Below are 17,663 nucleotides of genomic sequence, written 5' to 3'. Positions count from 1 at the left end.
GCTTGTGTTCTGGCTGCTCCTATTCTGATCCAGCTCTCTGTTATGGTCTGGGAAAGCAGTAGAAGATGGCCCCAGTGCTTGGGCCCCTGCACCCATGTGGGAGACCCAGAAAAAGCTCCTAGCTTCGAATAGGTACAGCTCTGGTCATTGGTAGCCATTGGGGGAGTGAACTAGTGGATGGAAGACCTTTCTGTCTGTCTTTCTCACTGTCTATAACTCTCTACCTGTCAAAAAAAAAAAAAAAAAAAAGTTAGTATTTTAAGACTGATTTTTCTTTCCAACCATGGCTGAACTTTCTGGTTCAACATCTCGATTTTGTTTTGAATAGAAGAAATTTTGTAACCTTAAGACACCAAGAAGGTAAACACAGTGACAAAATGAAATAGATTGTGGTGGAGTCAGTGCATTTGCTAAAAATTAAGGACATTTTAAAATCCTACAGTTAACATTTTGCAGATTTTTCATTGCACTTCAGGTTATCGTAAAAACAAAAATTGCTATTCTCCACTGCACTTTTTCCATTACTCAGATAGAAATCTTATTATTTTCTTCATTTGTTCCTTTTAGGTAATTTTGACTACAATTTATGTAATAATGTCTCACTCATTTGTAGTTGGAAATAAAGATTTAACAAACAAAAGTAAATATTAGAAGTGCAACTAATGCAATATTAAAAAATAAAACTATGATACATATTAGTGTTACATATTTATTGTCAAGAGCTCAATTAGTAGGCATGTGTTGGCCGGCGCCGCGGCTCACTAGGCTAATCCTCCGCCTAGCGGCGCCGGCACACCGGGTTCTAGTCCCGGTCGGGGCACCGGATTCTGTCCCGGTTGCCCCTCTTCCAGGCCAGCTCTCTGCTGTGGCCCGGGAGTGCAGTGGAGGATGGCCCAGGTGCTTGGGCCCTGCACCCCATGGGAGACCAGGAAAAGCCACCTGGCTCCTGGCTCCTGCCATTGGATCAGCGTGGTGCGCCGGTCGCATCGCGCTGGCCGCGGCGGCCATTGGAGGGTGAACCAACGGCAAAGGAAGACCTTTCTCTCTGTCTCTCTCTCTCTCACTGTCCACTCTGCCTGTCAAAAAAAAAAAAAAAAAAAAAAAAAAAAAAAAAAAAGTAGGCATGTGTTGGCACAGTAGGTTAAGTTGCTGGTTGGGATGCCTGCCTCCCAGGATTGGAGGTCTTGGGATCAATTCCACTTCCACTTTGGATCCTGCTTCCTGCTTATGTGTCTGGGAGGCAGCAGATGATGACCTAGATACTTGGATTCTTGCCACCCATGTGGGAGATCTGCATGGAATCCTGGATTCCTGTACTCAGCTTGGTGGAGCCCTTTAGATCTCTCTCTTTCTCTCTGCCTTCACCCTGACCTTTCATATAAATAAATAAATAAATATTTTTAAAGAAAGATTTCAATTAGTAGAATAAATAATAATATTTATTTAGCAATGAATACATAAATTCTTTGTGTACTAAGTTATATGTTGGATTTTCTAATTTTGTCATTTAGAATAGACTTGATTAGTGACAGTAATTTGTTCAATGCTTAATTTATTTACATGAGATTGGTATTATGTTGAGTGCTTAAAATGAAGTCTGTCTAGTCTCGTAAGAAATTCTGCTTTGCATTTCAGTTTAAATTTTCTTATTTACTAAGAAATAAGATTAAGTTCCTGAATTGTGTCTGATTTTTATTTTTTAATTGAACTTTTATGTGTGTGTGTGTGTGTGTGTTTTTTTGAAAGGAATTGGCCAAGGTGTCCCTGTAGTGGCACTTGTATTTGAAGGTGGGCCTAATGTTATCCTCACAGTTCTAGAATACCTTCAAGAGAGTCCCCCTGTTCCAGTAGTTGTATGTGAAGGAACAGGCAGAGCTGCAGATCTGCTAGCATACATTCATAAGCAAACAGAAGAAGGAGGGTAAGTGAATGAGTATAACAAATTTTTATTAACTTTATTAAAGAGGCTGTGGTTTTTAGAATATTGGATTCCTTTCATTGTTTATGAACATGAACATTACACTTTTAGTATGATACTTGATTAAAGCTTGAGGAACCAGTCTGTCTCATATATTATTGAAATGAATTAAAATATAGTGTAGCCATCTTTTTGGTAGACTGTGTTTCATAAGATCCATCAGGTGGTTTGTCTTTAGACCTAGAAGTCTAGAGACCTGCACCTTTGAGATAACGTGTATAGTTACTTGTTGCAGGATTGTTTGTAAACAGAAGTGGACTAAATAAATAAATCATGATTTATGTACACAATGGCATAGTTTATAGCAGAGTAAAGATACCTGTATACTACATTTGGGAAAATCACCAAAATATGCACATGGGAAAAAGACATAGAAGGGCATGTATATTGTATCACTTTTTATGTAGAGAAAAGGAAGAGGGGATAATTATTGTATAAATAGAAAAAGATCTTGGAAAGTTACATAAACTGGAGCCAGTGTTATACAGTGGGTTAAGTTGCCACCTGCAATGCTGGCATCCTGTATGGGCACTGATTTGAGTCCTGGCTGCTCCATATCCAATCTACTTCCCTGCTAATATAACTGGGAAAGCACCAGAAGATGGCCCAAATCTCTGGATGCCTGCATCCATGATGAAGCTCCTGGCTTCGTCCTGGCCCTGCACTGGCTGTTGTGGCCATCTAGGGAGTAAACCAGTAGATGGAAGCTCACTTTCTAACTCTGCCTTTCAAATAAATAAAATAAATTTTAAAAAATTATACAAGCTAGTAGTGATTCCTGAAAACAGTTGAAATGGAACTGGGAAGATGAAAGATTGTGGGACGAAGACTTTCATTAAGTATTTATGTATTTTGTTATTTTCTGTATTGTGAGCCATGTAAGTGTATTGCCTGTTTGCAGAAAGACAAATATGAATGTGGTTATGTTTAAGACATTTGGTAAAACATTGCTTTATATATCATAATATCTTAAAATTATCTTTATATAATATTTATAAAAATGTGAATTCTAGTAACATACACTATGTAAAAAGACTCATGAAGTAATTCAAAGAAAAAAACTGTCCACTCTGTTTTTTTTCTCCTGAGACTTATAGTGGGAGTCTCATGAAGGAGAAAATAATTCTATACAAGTTTAAGTATTTAATATTAATACAGTATGAGTATTTCCAGAGGTCTTACATGGATCCACTTATACTTCTTGTAGATCCTACAAAATAATAGAAGATGAAATTAGTAAATTGAGTTGTTTCTTCTTATTCCAGAAATCTTCCTGATGCTGCAGAGCCTGATATTATTTCAACCATCAAAAAAACATTCAACTTTAGTCAGAGTGAAGCAGTTCATTTATTTCAAACACTGATGGAGTGCATGAAAAAAAAGGAGCTTGTAAGTGGATTCGAGCAGAACAAGCCTCTTAATTTCTTTCAAAGCATATTCTGAATTGGTGAAATACTTTTGTTTTTAATTTTCATTTTACATTTTAAAATCTTTCTAAACCATTTAAAGATAACGTTTATTGGCCTTAAGCTGAAAGGTGTCACTACAGGATGGCTGTATGTTTTATGTATCAGACAATATATTTGCATTTCTGTATTAGGAAGTTTCATAAGTATATCTCGATAGATTATATCCAGTGTCTAGGAAGAACTGTGAGTTTTTAATGGCTTCTCTAAAAAAAAATTTGGAGAAAAATTCTAAACAGTTTTACTCTAAGTTCTAAGCCTACTGAATGAAAGATCAGTGCAAATTACTTCCATTCATGCAAATATGGGGTTGATTTTAAAAATAAAGTTTTTAAAGTTTGATAAATAGATGATGATCTCATTTGATTTGAAGTTGTCTTTCATTGCAAGTTTTTGAACTGCAAGGTGAAGGAATGGCAGGATTTACTATGATAAGTAATCCATCGCTTCTGCTCGTAAGTTGCTTACTCTAGCAAAGGATGTAATATAGGTCAAAAAAGAAGATGATATGGAAACAGGCTTTGTGGTGCAGCAGGTTAGCCACTTAGTTATGACTCTGGCATCTCATATCAGAGGGCCAGTTAGGATCCTGGCTGTTTTTTTTTTTTTTTTTTTAAGATGTTTACTTATTTATTTGAGAGGTAGAGTTACAGACAGAGGGAGAGGCAGAGAGAGAGAAAAGTCTTCCATCGCTGGTTAACTCCTCAGATGGCTGGCTGGATCAGCTGCAGCTGAGCTGATCCAAAGCCAGGAGTCAGGAGTTTCTTCTGGGTCTCCCACGTGGGTGTAAGGTCCCAAGCACTTAGGCCATCTTCCACTGCTTTACCAGGCGATAGCAGAAAGCTGGATTGGAAGAGAAGCAGCTGGGACTCGAACCGGCGCCCATATGGGATCCCAGTGCCACAGGCGGAGGCTTAACCCACTATACCACAGCGTCAGCCCACTGCTTCATTTCTGATTCAGTTTCCTGCTAATGTGTCAGAGAAGGCAATGAAAGATATCCCAAATACTTGTGTCCCTGCTACCCATGTGGGAGAACAGGGTAGAATTCCTGGCTTTAACCTAGCCCAAACCTAGTTGTTACAACCATTTGGGTAGTAAACCAACAGATGGAAGATGTCTCTCTCTGTCACTCTTCCTTTCAAATAGGTAAATAAATAAATCTTTTATAAATATAATATGAAACCAAATACTATGAGTATACTTGTTATTTTGTAAATGATAATGTTTTTTAATTTTCTGTTTTTTTTTTGGAAAATTGTTTTGAAGCTTTCTGCCCCTTGCCCTGCAATATACATATATTTTTTTCTCCTGTGTAGTGTAAAGTTACTTTCTATTTTATGATGCTTTTGCTTTGAAAATATAAAAGTATAATATTGCAAATTAATTTTTAAATAGATCACTGTTTTCCACATTGGATCAGAGGAACATCAAGATATAGATGTAGCAATACTTACTGCATTGCTAAAAGGTACTCTTTAATTTATGGCGTATTCATATAAGCTATGACCTTTTAATTTGGCTAGATGCTTGGAAAGTGAGATTTTCAATAATTTTTCTTTGTGAAAGACTGTTGGTTTTCATTGGTAGTACTTAGCTTTTTATCTTGTATATATTTAAAAATGTACAGCAAGGTAGGTTTATGTGAACAAATTCATGTAATTATCCTATTAAGATTCTTAGTTGGCCCTAAAATAAGTGTTTGAAAGTAATAATGTATTACGTGATACAAATTAAAGATGGATTAGTAAGTGTAGTCTTCGTTTTGAAGGTAACGTTTGAAAATTTGTGGTGTCTTACAGAACTAAGGGATTGATACACATGTACATTGAACTGTTTTCCTCTCAATATCTTAGCAAAGACATCCAACTAATACAACAATAAATTGCCAATACATCAAGCATTTAAAAAGTAGTATATTTACATAATTGTATTGCGATCAAGAGATAAATAATAGAAAACACAAATTATAAAAAAAATCCCTAAATCTGTACCTATGAAATTTGTATTCATTAAATAAAAGCTTCCTCAAAAAACAAAAAAAGATCAGTAAATGAGATTTTATAAAGATAAAAAAACTAGGTCTGCGCTTTGGTATAGCAGGTAAAGCCACCTCCTGCAGTGCTGGCATCCCTTACAGGCGCCAGTTCAATTCCTTGTTGCTCTGCTTCCGATCCAGCTCTCTGCTATGGCCTGAGAAGGCAGTGGAAGATCGCCCAAGTCTTTGGGCCCCTGTACCCACTTGGGAGACCTGGAAGAAGCTTCTGGCTCCTGGCTTCCGATCAGCTCAGCTCTGGTTGTTGCGGTCATTTGGGGAGTGAACCAGCAGATGGAAGACTTCCCTCTCTCTCTTCCTCTGCCTCTCTGTAACTCTGCCTTTCAAATAAACAAATAAATCTTAAAAAAAAAGATAAAAGAAAGCCCCCTATACATGTAATATTTGCTACAAGCCACTGTGCCTAAGTGGTTTTTATTGGTTATCTCATTTTACCTCTACAGTATCCTGAAGAGGCAGATTTCCTCTTATTTTCTTCATTTTATAGGTGAAGGGGACAGATATGTTAAAGTGGAGCTATTATCAATTAATAAGAAAAAGATGAATATCTCATGAAAAAAGGGGTCAGAATATATGTAAAAGATGTCAGCCAAAGAATGCAAATCTTGGGCGAAGGTGGGAAAATGATTAATTTTATGATAAAAATGTAAAATAAATAAAAAAAAGATTTTTCCCTTCTACTGGCATATGGAGAAATGGGTAGTCTTATGGGTAAATTGTGACTTACCTTTAAAAGGTATCAATATATATATGAGTGTGAGGTAGATCTAAATATACTGTTAAGGAAAACTAGGGTATGATGTTAAGGTACATAAAAGCAGGCTGCCGAACACTTTGTGCAGTATAATCTTGTTTTTGGATAGATAATTTAAAGTATATAAATGAGTTTATAAGTGTACAGAAAAGCATCTATACAGGATATGTTTCAGAATCATTATAGTCAGTGCTGTATCTGTGATAGAAATTGATGATGCTTGTTCTTTGTTTATATTTTTCTTCATTCTTAGTTGTTTGCAATGAATGAGATTGTATCGCTTTTGTACTTAGAAAATGAAATTCTTCAACTCTAGGGTTTTCTAATCTCTCTGAGGCAGGCTTCTGAATGGAGGCTAAGCCAGCTGTATAAATAAAAGTATGGTGGCAAGATTTCATGTGTTCATATATTAGTGGAAATACATTAATTGAACTTGGAAACTCTTCTCTTTATTTGATTAGGTACTAATGCATCTGCATTTGACCAGCTTATCCTTACATTGGCATGGGATAGAGTTGACATTGCCAAAAATCATGTATTTGTTTATGGACAACAGTGGCTGGTAAGTAAAAATAATCTATATGTACAGTACAGTTGGTGTTTATTTGTAGGTTCTGTATCCATTGATTCACCCATCCTTGGATTGTGTGCTACATAGGTAGGCTCGTGATTGTTTCCATTGTACTGAATGTGTACAGACTATTATTTCTGCTACTATTCCCTAAATAATAAAGTATAGGTGCCAGCACTGTGGCGTAGCAGGTAAAGCCACCGCCTGCAGTGCTAGCATCCCATATAGGTGCTGGTTCAAGTCCCAGCTGCTCCACTTCCAGTCCGGCTCTCTGTTATGGCCTGGGAAAGCAATAGAAGATGGCCCAACTCCTTGGGCTCCTGCACCCACGTGGGAGACCTGGAGGAAGCTCCTGGCTCCTGGCTTTGGATCGGCCCAGCTCTGGCCATTACAGCCAATTGAGGAGTGAATCAGCAGATGGAAGCCTTCTCTCTCTCTGCCTCTGCCTCTCTGTAACTCTGACTTTCAAATAAATAAATAAATTTTTTTAAAAAAGTAATATAGTATAACAACAATTTATATAGTATTTGTATTTATAAGATGTTATAAGTAATTTGGAGATGCTTGGAAGTATACAGGAAGATATATGTAGATTATATGTAGATACTACACCATTTTACATATTAGGGACTTGAACAACTGTGGATCTTGGTTTCCAAAGAAGTGTCCTGGAACTAATATTCCCATGGATACTGAATGATGATTATGATAACAAAATATTTTTTGGAATTTTGTGCTAATCTGCCATTTTACTTTTCTGCTGAAAGTGCAAAATGAGTTTAGCCAAACATTTCCACAATATTCAGCTCCATTTAGGATTTAATAAATTATATCTGCATCTTGATAAAACCTTTCTTTTAAAAACAAGGTATATAAAAGGCCACAGTTGTGGTGTAGTAGGTTAAGTTGCCACATGCAATGCTGGCATCCCATATGGGCGCCAGTTTGAATTCTGGCTGCTCTACTTCTTTTTTTTTTTTTCCTGAAATTTTTTTTTCTTTTTAATTTACTTGAGAGGTAGAACTAGAGGCAGAGAGAAAGGTCCTCTGTCCACTAGTTCACTCTCCAAATGGCCGGAGTTGGGCTGATCCAGAGTCAGGAGCCAGGAGCAGGTGCAAGGGCCCAAGCAGGTACAAGGGCCCAAGCACTTGAGCCATCTTCTGTTGCTTTCCCAGGGCTTAACAGAGAACTGGATCAGAAGAGGAGAAGCCAGGACATCTACCAGTGCCCATATAGGATGCTGGTGCTGCAGGTGGAGGTTTAGCCCACTATGCCACAGCACCGGCCCTGTTCCTCTTCTGATCCAGCTCCCTGGTAATGGCCTGGGAAAAGCAGTGGAAGGTGGCCCAAGTCCTTGGGCTCCTGACTCCTGTATGGGAGGCCTGGAAGAAGCTCTTGGCTTCTGGTTTAGCCTGGCCCAGCCCTGGCTGTTGGCGGCCATTTGGGGCGTGAACAAACAGATGGAAAATCCCTGTCTCCCTTTTTTTTTCATTCTCTCTGCCTGTAACTCTGCCTTTCAAATAAATAAATATTTAAAAAATAAATAAGGTGTATAAATCTGTCAAAATCCTGGAATTGAAAGAGACCTTGGGACTCTGTGTACAGATTTCATTCCCCTGGATGTTTGACCCATTCCTGTGGCAATTTTCCCTCTCCTACTCAATGGGAACAACATCTTCACAGTTTTTGATGTGAGAGGAGTTAATGTCATATTTTACTTTTCTTTTTTCATATATTCCAGTCTGATTTCATCTGTAAGTCTTCCCTTTTACTATACCTAATCTTAACATCCTGATCTGATCTGTCATCCCTCTTCCTTTGTGTTACTTAAGTAGCATTCTTTCTGTTTTTACTATTCTCAATCTTTCCTTTTCCAGACAGAAGATGGATCACTTCACATTTACTCAGTGCACAGTCTATAACCCTTAGTTCTCTTTCACCTGGCCTTGTTGGCCTTCTTGCTTTTTTTGAAATTCTCAAGCACACACTTAATCTGTCAACTTTTCATTTTACTGTTCTCTGTCTACAAGCCTTACCCACCTATCTGCCTGGATTTACTTCCTTATCTCTCTGGCCTATAGCCAACTGTCTCCTCTTTGCTCCATTTTAATAGCACCCTCCTTTTTCAGCATTTCCTTTGTTTCTCCCTGTTGTGTCATTTTGTTTTTCACTAGCAGTTATCACCACTTGACGAACTATATAATATAGCTATTTATTACTTACCTTTCTACTAACAGGAAGTAAATTTTATATAAGCAATAAATTTTCAGTTTTGTTTACTGCTGTAATCATAACCTGGTATGTATTAAGCAGTTGTTAAATTTTTGTAGCTGTCTCAATCCATAGAGGTTGGGTAAATAAAATGTTCATCTGTACCTTGGAGTTATACCAGCCTTTATAAAGGATGAGCTAGATTTTTTTCTGTTCCATAATAAATGTAAATTGCAGATTGCTGAGAAGAATGCATACTATGATCATAGTGGTGGCAAATTCTCTATAAACATGTGCATGTCTACATGTACTATGTGGAGATAGCACCTTCCTAGAACATTTTTTTTTTAAATTTTGGTTTATTTTTAGTTCACTAGAACCTTATGCATTCATAAATTTTTGAACAAATAAAGCATTTCCTAGCCGGCGCCGCGGCTCAGTAGGCTAATCCGCCTAGCGGCGCCGGCACACCGGGTTCTAGTCCCGGTCGGGGCGTCGGATTCTGTCCCGGTTGCCCCTCTTCCAGGCCAGCTCTCTGCTGTGGCCCGGGAGGGCAGTGGAGGATGGCCCAAGTGCTTGGGCCCTGCACCCCATGGGAGACCAGGATAAGTACTTGGCTCCTGGCTTTGGATCAGCGCGGTGTGCTGGCCGCGGCGGCCATTGGAGAGTGAACCAACAGCAAAGGAAGACCTTTCTCTCTGTCTCTCTCACTGTCCACTCTGCCTGTCCAAAAAAAAAAAAAATCATTTCCTAAAAAATATATTTACAATTTCTTTCATTTGTTACTGGACAATTTCACATTCTTTAGCATTTGACACTAGGACCCAGCCATTTAGTAGTTCCTTCCCTCTACCGTAAGATAGATAACAAGGAACAATATAGTGATAGTCCCTTTTCTTGTTGAGTTTATAATGTAGAAGACATTTTAACTGCCTAATTTGTCACTCCTTCAGAAAGATCTTCTCTGTTCTTTTAGTCCAACTGAATGTCTTGTTACTCTTTTTCATAGCACTTTATTCTTTTCTTTGAAATCATAGTCATTATAAATATTGCAAATTACAATCTATATATTATTTGGGTGTTCATTTTGTTTCACTTCTCTACCTATGGCAAACTGTAAGTCCATACTGTCTTCAGATCTCTAGTGCAGTATATGTTTAACATTCAGCAAAAACTTTGAATTAATGAATGAATGATGACTATCTTTAGTATTTTGTAAAAGTGCAAGATGCCATCAATTAAGCAGACTTATTCCAGTGTGAGAATGAAGGAATACTTCTTAGAGGACTTGAAAATTAGTAGAAAATAAATAAATAAATAAATAAAATGAGTTGAAAGGTGTTGTGTTCAATACCCAGTTCTCTGTAGCATATAGGATATATATATGGAATTCCTTTGAATTTAAGAATCTGGGTGTTATACCTGACCTGAATAGGTCGGTGTTAATAGAATGAAAGGAATACAATTCAGATTACAGTTGCTCATTAGATTAGTAAGAAAATAGAGCAAGCAACTTTTCCTGTAAGATAGTTCTCAAATACTTATTGCTTTGGGATATAATAAAATGAACTATAAAAAGGAAATTATGCTTTAAATATTTTCAGTATTACATAAAAAGCATAAATGAATGAAAACTATCACATGAATGCTGTGGGAGGGCTACTTGGAATACATGGCTAATTGTCCTTTCACATGGAAACATGGAGTGAATAAGAAAGGGTGAACAGCTTCCACCTAAATCATCAGTCATTGAATTTCTCAAGAAATTAGAGTACTGAGACGATCTATTTTTAATTAACTTTATACACGTAAGGTGAACTCTACACTAAGTAGAGAGTTAACAAATAGTATGAAAAGAAAACTGTTCCTCAACAGTCGAGACAAGGGCTATTCAAAGTCATCCCATCTCAAAGTGTCAATTTCACTTCTATAGATTGCTCTGTTAACTAGGTGCATATGCTTTTATCATAGTCATGTCTTCCTGTTGAATTGATTCCTTAACATCATTACATCGTGCCCTTCTTTATCTCTTTTAATAGTTTTTGTGTTAAAGTCTATTTTTTCTGATATTAGGATGGCTATACCAGCTCTTTTTTGGTTTCTGTTAGCATGCATTATCTTTTTTCCTCCTTTGACTTTGTTTGCCTGGATCTTTGTTGGTGAGATCTGTTTCTTATAGGCAACAAATAGATTTTTTTTTTTAATCTATTCAGCTAAAAGTCTATGTCTTTTAACTGGAGAGTTGACAAATTCTTTCAATTTTTATTTGTTACGGAATGTCTTTATTTCATCTTTATTCCTAAGCGAGAGCTTTGCAGGGTACAAATGCTGGGTTGACAGTTTTTTTTCTCTCTCTTTTCTTCTTTTAAGATTTATTTATTTATTTGAAAGTCAGAGTTACACAGAGAGAGCAGCAGCAGAGAGAGAGGGAGGGAGGGAACGAGAGGTCCTCCATCCAATGGTTCACTTCCCAATTGGCTGTAACGGCCTGAGCTGTGCTGATCCTAAGCCAGGAGCTTCCTTCGGGTCTCCCATGCAGGTGCAGGGGTCCAAGGACTTTCCACTGCTTTCCCAGGCCACAGCAGAGAGCCAGCTTGGAAGAGCAGCGGTGACTAGAACTCCTGCCCGTATGGGATGCCAAAGCTTTATGTTTTACTGTGGAGAGTTTGACTTTAGCGTGTTGGGGTAAAGAGCTCTTTTCTGGTCATATCTATTAGGGATTCTTTGTATGTCCCTTTCTTTCTCCAAATTAGGGAAGTTTTCTGTAATCATTTCACTAAAAAGGCCTTCTAATCCATTCTCTCCACACCTTCAAGAACTAAGACCTGAATGTTGGATCATTTGATAATATCCCATAAATCCCTAACACTTTTTTAATTTTCTAATTTTTTTTTTGGTCTGACTATAAAATTTCCAAAGATTTGTCTTCTAATTCAGATAATTCTTTTTTCAGGCTCACCAAGTCTATTGTTAAGGCTTTCCACTGCATTTTTTATTTGTTCTATAGAATTGTTCATTTCCAACATTTCTTTTTGATTTCTCTTTTAAATCTCAACTTCATGATAAAAATTTTCATTCATGTCATGTATGGATTTCTTTGATTTATGGATTTACTTCTGATTACCTCTAAGTAGTACTACAATTAATTGTTTGAACTCCGTTTCTGGCATTTCTTCAATCTCTTCATCTTCACATTATAGTATTGAAGTGTTGTAATCTTTTGGGAGTGTCATGGTGTTTTCCTTATTTTTGTTTCTTGAATTGCTGCATTTATTTTTAGGCATTTATGAAGATACTTGTTTTTTTTCTCCTTGTGATGGCTTCTATCTTTGGACTGTGCCTCTGTGGCTTAGAGGAGTGTCTGCTCTTTAAGTGAATACCCAGAAGCCTGTGCTGGGTGTGGCCAGGGAGCTCTGTTCAGTGCTCCAGGGTGAAGGGAGTGTCCAAGGTGACACCCAAGTTGTGCATGGTAAATCTTTTTTTTTTTTTTTTTTCATCAGAGGGAAGATTCGACCAGCTCTGTTGGTGTAGTCTCACGCTTACCTCCTATCCTCCAAAGAGACCAATGCCTGGGCACTAGCCCTAGTGGGTACAGTATTCATCTGTGCTACCACAAGAACCACACAAAGGATCCATGCAGTCTTTGGTGTGAGCATGGTTCCTGCGGCAATGACCCTCACCAGTGAATCAGGGAGCCCTGAGCATGTGATGCTACCTACAGTGACTGCCCAAAGACCCAGCCATATTCTGTACCCTCCCATGCAGCCACAGTGCTTCCACAGTCATAGCACACAAGGTTCCCACAGTCTTGAGCACTCAGCCCCTTGACAGTTCTCCCAGCCAGACTCAGGTATCTCCTCTAAGCTGGTTGCTGGGAGCACCGACCTAAGCTGGTGGAGCTGTTATGTTTGTCCAAAATGGCTTGGCTAGTTATAGGATGCTGGTGCTGGGTGGTCATGGAGAGAGAAATGTGCCCCCCTTTTTTCCTTCTAGGTTGGCAGGTATACTGTCTTACCATAGGACTCCAAGCCTGACTCATGCTAGGCTGTTTCTGCAGCTTTATCGCCAGTGGCTTGGTCTGCTGCACTCTGGTCTCACCTTACTCTCAAAAGCTGGTGCTAAGGCTCTTGGCTGCTGGGATCCTGAGTTGTGTGCATCTACACCCTCCACGTAGATCCACAGTGTCCCTCTAATTTGCATAGAGTTTCCTCTGCAGTTTCTCCATAACTCTGCCCTGAGATTATACTCTTCCCACTTTTTTTTTTTTTCTTTCTTTTTTTTTTTTTTTTTAGACTATCTTCCCCTAGACTAGAGCAGTAAGTACCCTCTCTCCCTATTCTGCTTTCTTGGAATCTACCCTAGAGCTGTTAACATGACATATATCTAGAGAGATGGGGCCCAGAAAAGAGAAAGTTTTATTTTATACTATTTGTGGTATTTGATTTTTTTAAAAACTGTGTAATATATTTTCTATATAATAATAAATTATATAGTCATTTCTCCTCTTTTAGTACAACAGAGGAAGAAATTGATTTTAATTACCTGTGGTAAAATTCAAACCTATAAACCAAACTTTTATTCCCCTGAATGATTTCATTGGATTTTTAGATTTAGATGTAAAGGTTTGGATGAAGCCTCTCTTTAGTATTTATTAAATTTTATTTATTTGAGAGGCAGAGAGCTGGACAGAGAGAGATAGGTCCTGTCTGCGGGTTCACTCCCCACTGCCTGCATTGGCGAGGACTGGGCTGAGTCCAAAGTCACTAGCCTGGAACTCACTCCAGGTCTCCCATGTGGGTGGCAGGATATCAGTCACTTGAGCCATCACTGCTGCCTCCTAGGGTCTGCATTAGCAAGATGCTGGAATTGGGAGCTAGAGCTAGGAATCGAGCTCATGCACTCAGTGTGGGATTTAGGTAACCACTGGGCTAAGCTCCTGTCTTCTGTCCTCTTTATTGCAACACATCAGTGTGCATTGTTTAAATGAGGAAATTCTGCCTACAAAGCAGATACATTTTTTAAAAAAGATTTATTTACTTATTTGAAAGGCAGAGTTAGAGGCAGAGGCAGAGAGAGAGAGGTCTCCCATCCACTAGCTTAGTCTTCAGGTGGCCCCAGCGGCTGGAGCTGCACCAGTCTGAAGCCAGGAGCCAAGAGCTTCTTCCAGGTCTCCCACGCAGGTGCAAGGACCCAAGGACTTGGGCCATCTTTCACTGCTTTCCCAGGCCTTAGTGGAGAGCTGGATCAAAAGTGGAACAGCCAGGACTCAAACTGGCGCCCTGTGGGATGCTGGCACTGCAGGCAGTGGCTTTACCCACTATACCACAGTGCTGGCCCCCAGCAGATAGATACATTTCTTTTAACTGCTTTATTTTTTTCCTTGGTTATGAAACTTTTGTCAGACTTTGTTGTTATTTTAGGGCCATAGTTATAAACCCCATCAGGTAAATTTTTGCTACTGTTTTAAAGCAAGAGTTTTGTTACGATGTCTTTTATTGTGCTAAAATGGAATTTCATAAATACTGTATAAATTTAAAAACATAATGCTCTAATTGTTAAAAAAAAGTCAAGAAAAGTGAATTATAGTAAATATTTCAGTTTGGAGTTGTTCAAGGATAGCAACATTTAAAAGGCATAGCTGATGCTTTTACTTACTATACATACAGTCAGTGTAAATGCTACAATTGTGTGTGGGACCTAATACAGATTGTAGTTGGTAACTTAATACCATGAGAGACAGAAAAACATGCCTTGATAGGATAAGAAAAGACAGAGCAAACTAAGTAAGCACTAGAGTAATGATAAAATATTAGTACTAGAATAAGTAATAACAAATCAGAATTTTCTGTGTGTGATAAAGGAAATGCTCTTATGTAAAGTATGAATAACATGCCATGATACATTTTAGGCTGTTGATGTAGAGAAAATGAAAAAAAGTGTTAAATTTTTGTGAATTAGACCTTATTTTTAAGTATAATGTCAAAATGTTTTCTTTGCTATGACATAACTGAGTAGTGAGAAATATCAAAAAAAATAGTTTCCATCTTGAAATTTCATCATATATAATGCATACCTTTCATCAGTTAAATATAAAAAAATCTTGGAGACCATATCCTTTTCTAGGTGATGCAAATTGAGGATAGATTGGAAAAAGAAATGATAATACAAGGTGCTATAGAGAGGGTATGTAATTGTGTGGTAAACCTCTGAAGATGGTATCAAAATAAGATGAAAAATAAGTAAAAAACAGTAATTTTGGTATTGATTTTTCTACGGTTTTTAATTATGATAAAAAATATTATAAATATACAGAAGCAATAGTACCACATATTTTTAAAACAATCTTCTCTAATGACACTTGTGAAATTTCTACATTTCATGTGTCTCCACTAATTTACCAGTATTTGATTATAAAGTATGTTGAAAAGTCTTTTAAATAGGCTTTAAAAACACAAGAGACAGCTACATATGCTGAGTGCTAGAGCTGTTTTATGTTAAACTGAAATGACACAGATGGTCTGTTAAGTGATATGATTTTTCTCTAATTGTGAATAATTCTCAAATTCTAAAGTAAACATAAGTACAGTCTCACCTGACTTAATAGTTTTATTTTCTGAATATTCATTGTAGAATATTTTATTTTTAGAATATTCATTGTAGAATAAAACCATGGCAGAATACTTTATACTCATGTAAAGCAAAATTATTGAATTTTCGCTCACAAGTGTCTAACTGGATAATAGAAAATTGTGTGAGATGTGGAATAGTTTTCTTTTTGAGTGATACTGTCCAGCATATTGATTGTTTTCTGGTATCCCTTGACCTTGCCTCTTACGTGTTAGTAATGGCTCCTGAATATGGAAATGAATTTTCCCCAAAAATTTTTCCTAAAAATTGAAAACCATTACTCTAAGAGGTTTTTTTTCCTCCTAATTTAATTGATGGTGGACTTTATTTTCTTTCATCTTCCCATATAGTTTGTTCTCTTACAAAAATAGTACTTTTGGAGTGTTCTTTGAGGAATGGTATTCTAGATACATCTTTTTATCTGTTATCTAAATACCTTAGGTTCTAGCCTTTTACTATTTTGTATCTTTCTAATTTTATTTTAAAACTATTCAGTTCCAAATAGGTGTAAATCCTGAGGACTTAAATTTGAAAGTGTTTATGTAATTGGAACATGTGAAATGTATTTATTAATTTTTATTAATAAATTGAATTTTAATTTATTCTTTTAGGTTGGATCCTTAGAACAAGCTATGCTTGATGCTCTTGTAATGGATAGAGTTGCATTTGTAAAACTTCTTATAGAAAATGGAGTAAGCATGCATAAATTCCTTACCATTCCAAGACTGGAAGAACTTTACAACACTGTAAGTTATTGTTAAAATTTTTTTTAAGATTTATTTATTTATTTGAAAGTAAGAGTTACAGAGAAAAGGGAAGCGAGAGATCTTCCATCTGCTGGTTTACCTGCTAAATGGCTGCAATGGCTGGGGCTGGACCAGGCTGAAGCCAGGAGCTGGAACTCTCTCCAGGTCTCTGACTCGGGTGGCAGGGACCTAAGTACTTGGATCATCTTCTACTGCTTTCCCAGGTACATTAGCAAGGAAATGGATCGGAACCAGAGAAACCAGGACTGGAACTGGAGCCCCAACATGGGATGCCTTCATCGAGGCAGAAACATTAACCTGCTGGGTCACAATACTGACCCTGTTGATAAAGATTTTAATGCCTTGCTTGTTTATATGGAAAAAAATTGCTGGTCTTTGGTTGGTTGGTTGTGTTACAGTCTGAAACCCTTTCCCTGTCACACAGGAAAGGTGTGTGGACTTAATAGTCCTATCTCCTTTTCCTGCCTTTCACCCTTTTTTATTTTTTGTTTTTTGAAGATTAATTTATTTATTTGGTAGGTAGAGTTATAGAAAGAGAGAAGGAGGCCGGCGCCGCGGCTCACTAGGCTAATCCTCCGCCTAGCGGCGCCGGCACACCGGGTTCTAGTCCCGGTCGGGGCGCCGGATTCTGTCCCGGTTGCCCCTCTTCCAGGCCAGCCCTCTGCTGTGGCCAGGGAGTGCAGTGGAGGATGGCCCAGGTGCTTGGGCCCTGCACCCCATGGGAGACCAGGAAAAAGCACCTGGCTCCTGGCTCCTGCCATCGGATCAGCGCGCTGCGCCGGCCGCAGCGCGCCGGCCGCGGCGGCCATTGGAGGGTGAACCAACGGCAAAGGAAGACCTTTCTCTCTGTCTCTCTCTCACTGTCCACTCTGCCTGTCAAAATTAAAAAAAAAAAAAAAAAAAAAAAAAAAAAGAAAGAGAGAAGGAAAGACAGATAGAGATCTTCCATCTGCTGGTTCATTCCCCAAATGGCCACATTGGCTAGGGCTGTGCCAGGCTGATACCAGGAGCCAGGAGCTTCCTCTGGATCTCCCATGTGAGTACAGGAGCCCAGGGAGTTGGGCCAGCTTCCACTGCTTTCCCAGGCATATTTGCATGGAGCTGGATCAGATGTGCAGCAGTTGGGATATGAACTGGCGCCCCTATGGGATGCTGGTATTGCAGGCGACAGTTTAATCTGCTGTGCCACAGCACCGGTCTCTCCTTTCATCCTTTTTAAAAGCTAGGATGGGG

The 17,663-nt window shown here is 38.2% G+C and overlaps 1 protein-coding gene across 12 annotated transcripts in view; it reads left to right on the top strand.

The window, feature by feature from the left end:
- TRPM7 (transient receptor potential cation channel subfamily M member 7) overlaps nt 1-17,663 on the top strand; it is a 113,886-nt gene that overhangs the window by 35,264 nt on the left and 60,959 nt on the right. For 11 of the 12 annotated variants that reach the window (XR_016218133.1, XM_089310333.1, XM_089310332.1 and 8 more), the window contains 5 exons: nt 1,747-1,921; nt 3,244-3,367; nt 4,843-4,915; nt 6,716-6,816; nt 16,275-16,409. Coding sequence is in view for 11 of the 12 variants with exons in the window: in XM_089310333.1 (XP_089166459.1) it covers nt 1,747-1,921; nt 3,244-3,367; nt 4,843-4,915; nt 6,716-6,816; nt 16,275-16,409 (608 nt within the window). In the remaining variant the exon portion in view is untranslated. Of the gene's footprint in view, nt 1-1,746; nt 1,922-3,243; nt 3,368-4,842; nt 4,916-6,715; nt 6,817-12,536; nt 12,783-16,274; nt 16,410-17,663 lie in introns of those variants that run through there. The other variant, XM_089310337.1, reaches the window with a different exon arrangement.

This window comes from Oryctolagus cuniculus, chromosome 12 (genome assembly GCF_051225735.1).
Source record: "Oryctolagus cuniculus isolate XC-2025 breed Fujian yellow rabbit chromosome 12, ASM5122573v1, whole genome shotgun sequence".
NCBI lineage: Eukaryota > Metazoa > Chordata > Mammalia > Lagomorpha > Leporidae > Oryctolagus > Oryctolagus cuniculus.
The sequence above is the reverse complement of the archived record's forward strand: the minus strand, read 5'-3'. Positions and strand labels throughout refer to the sequence as shown.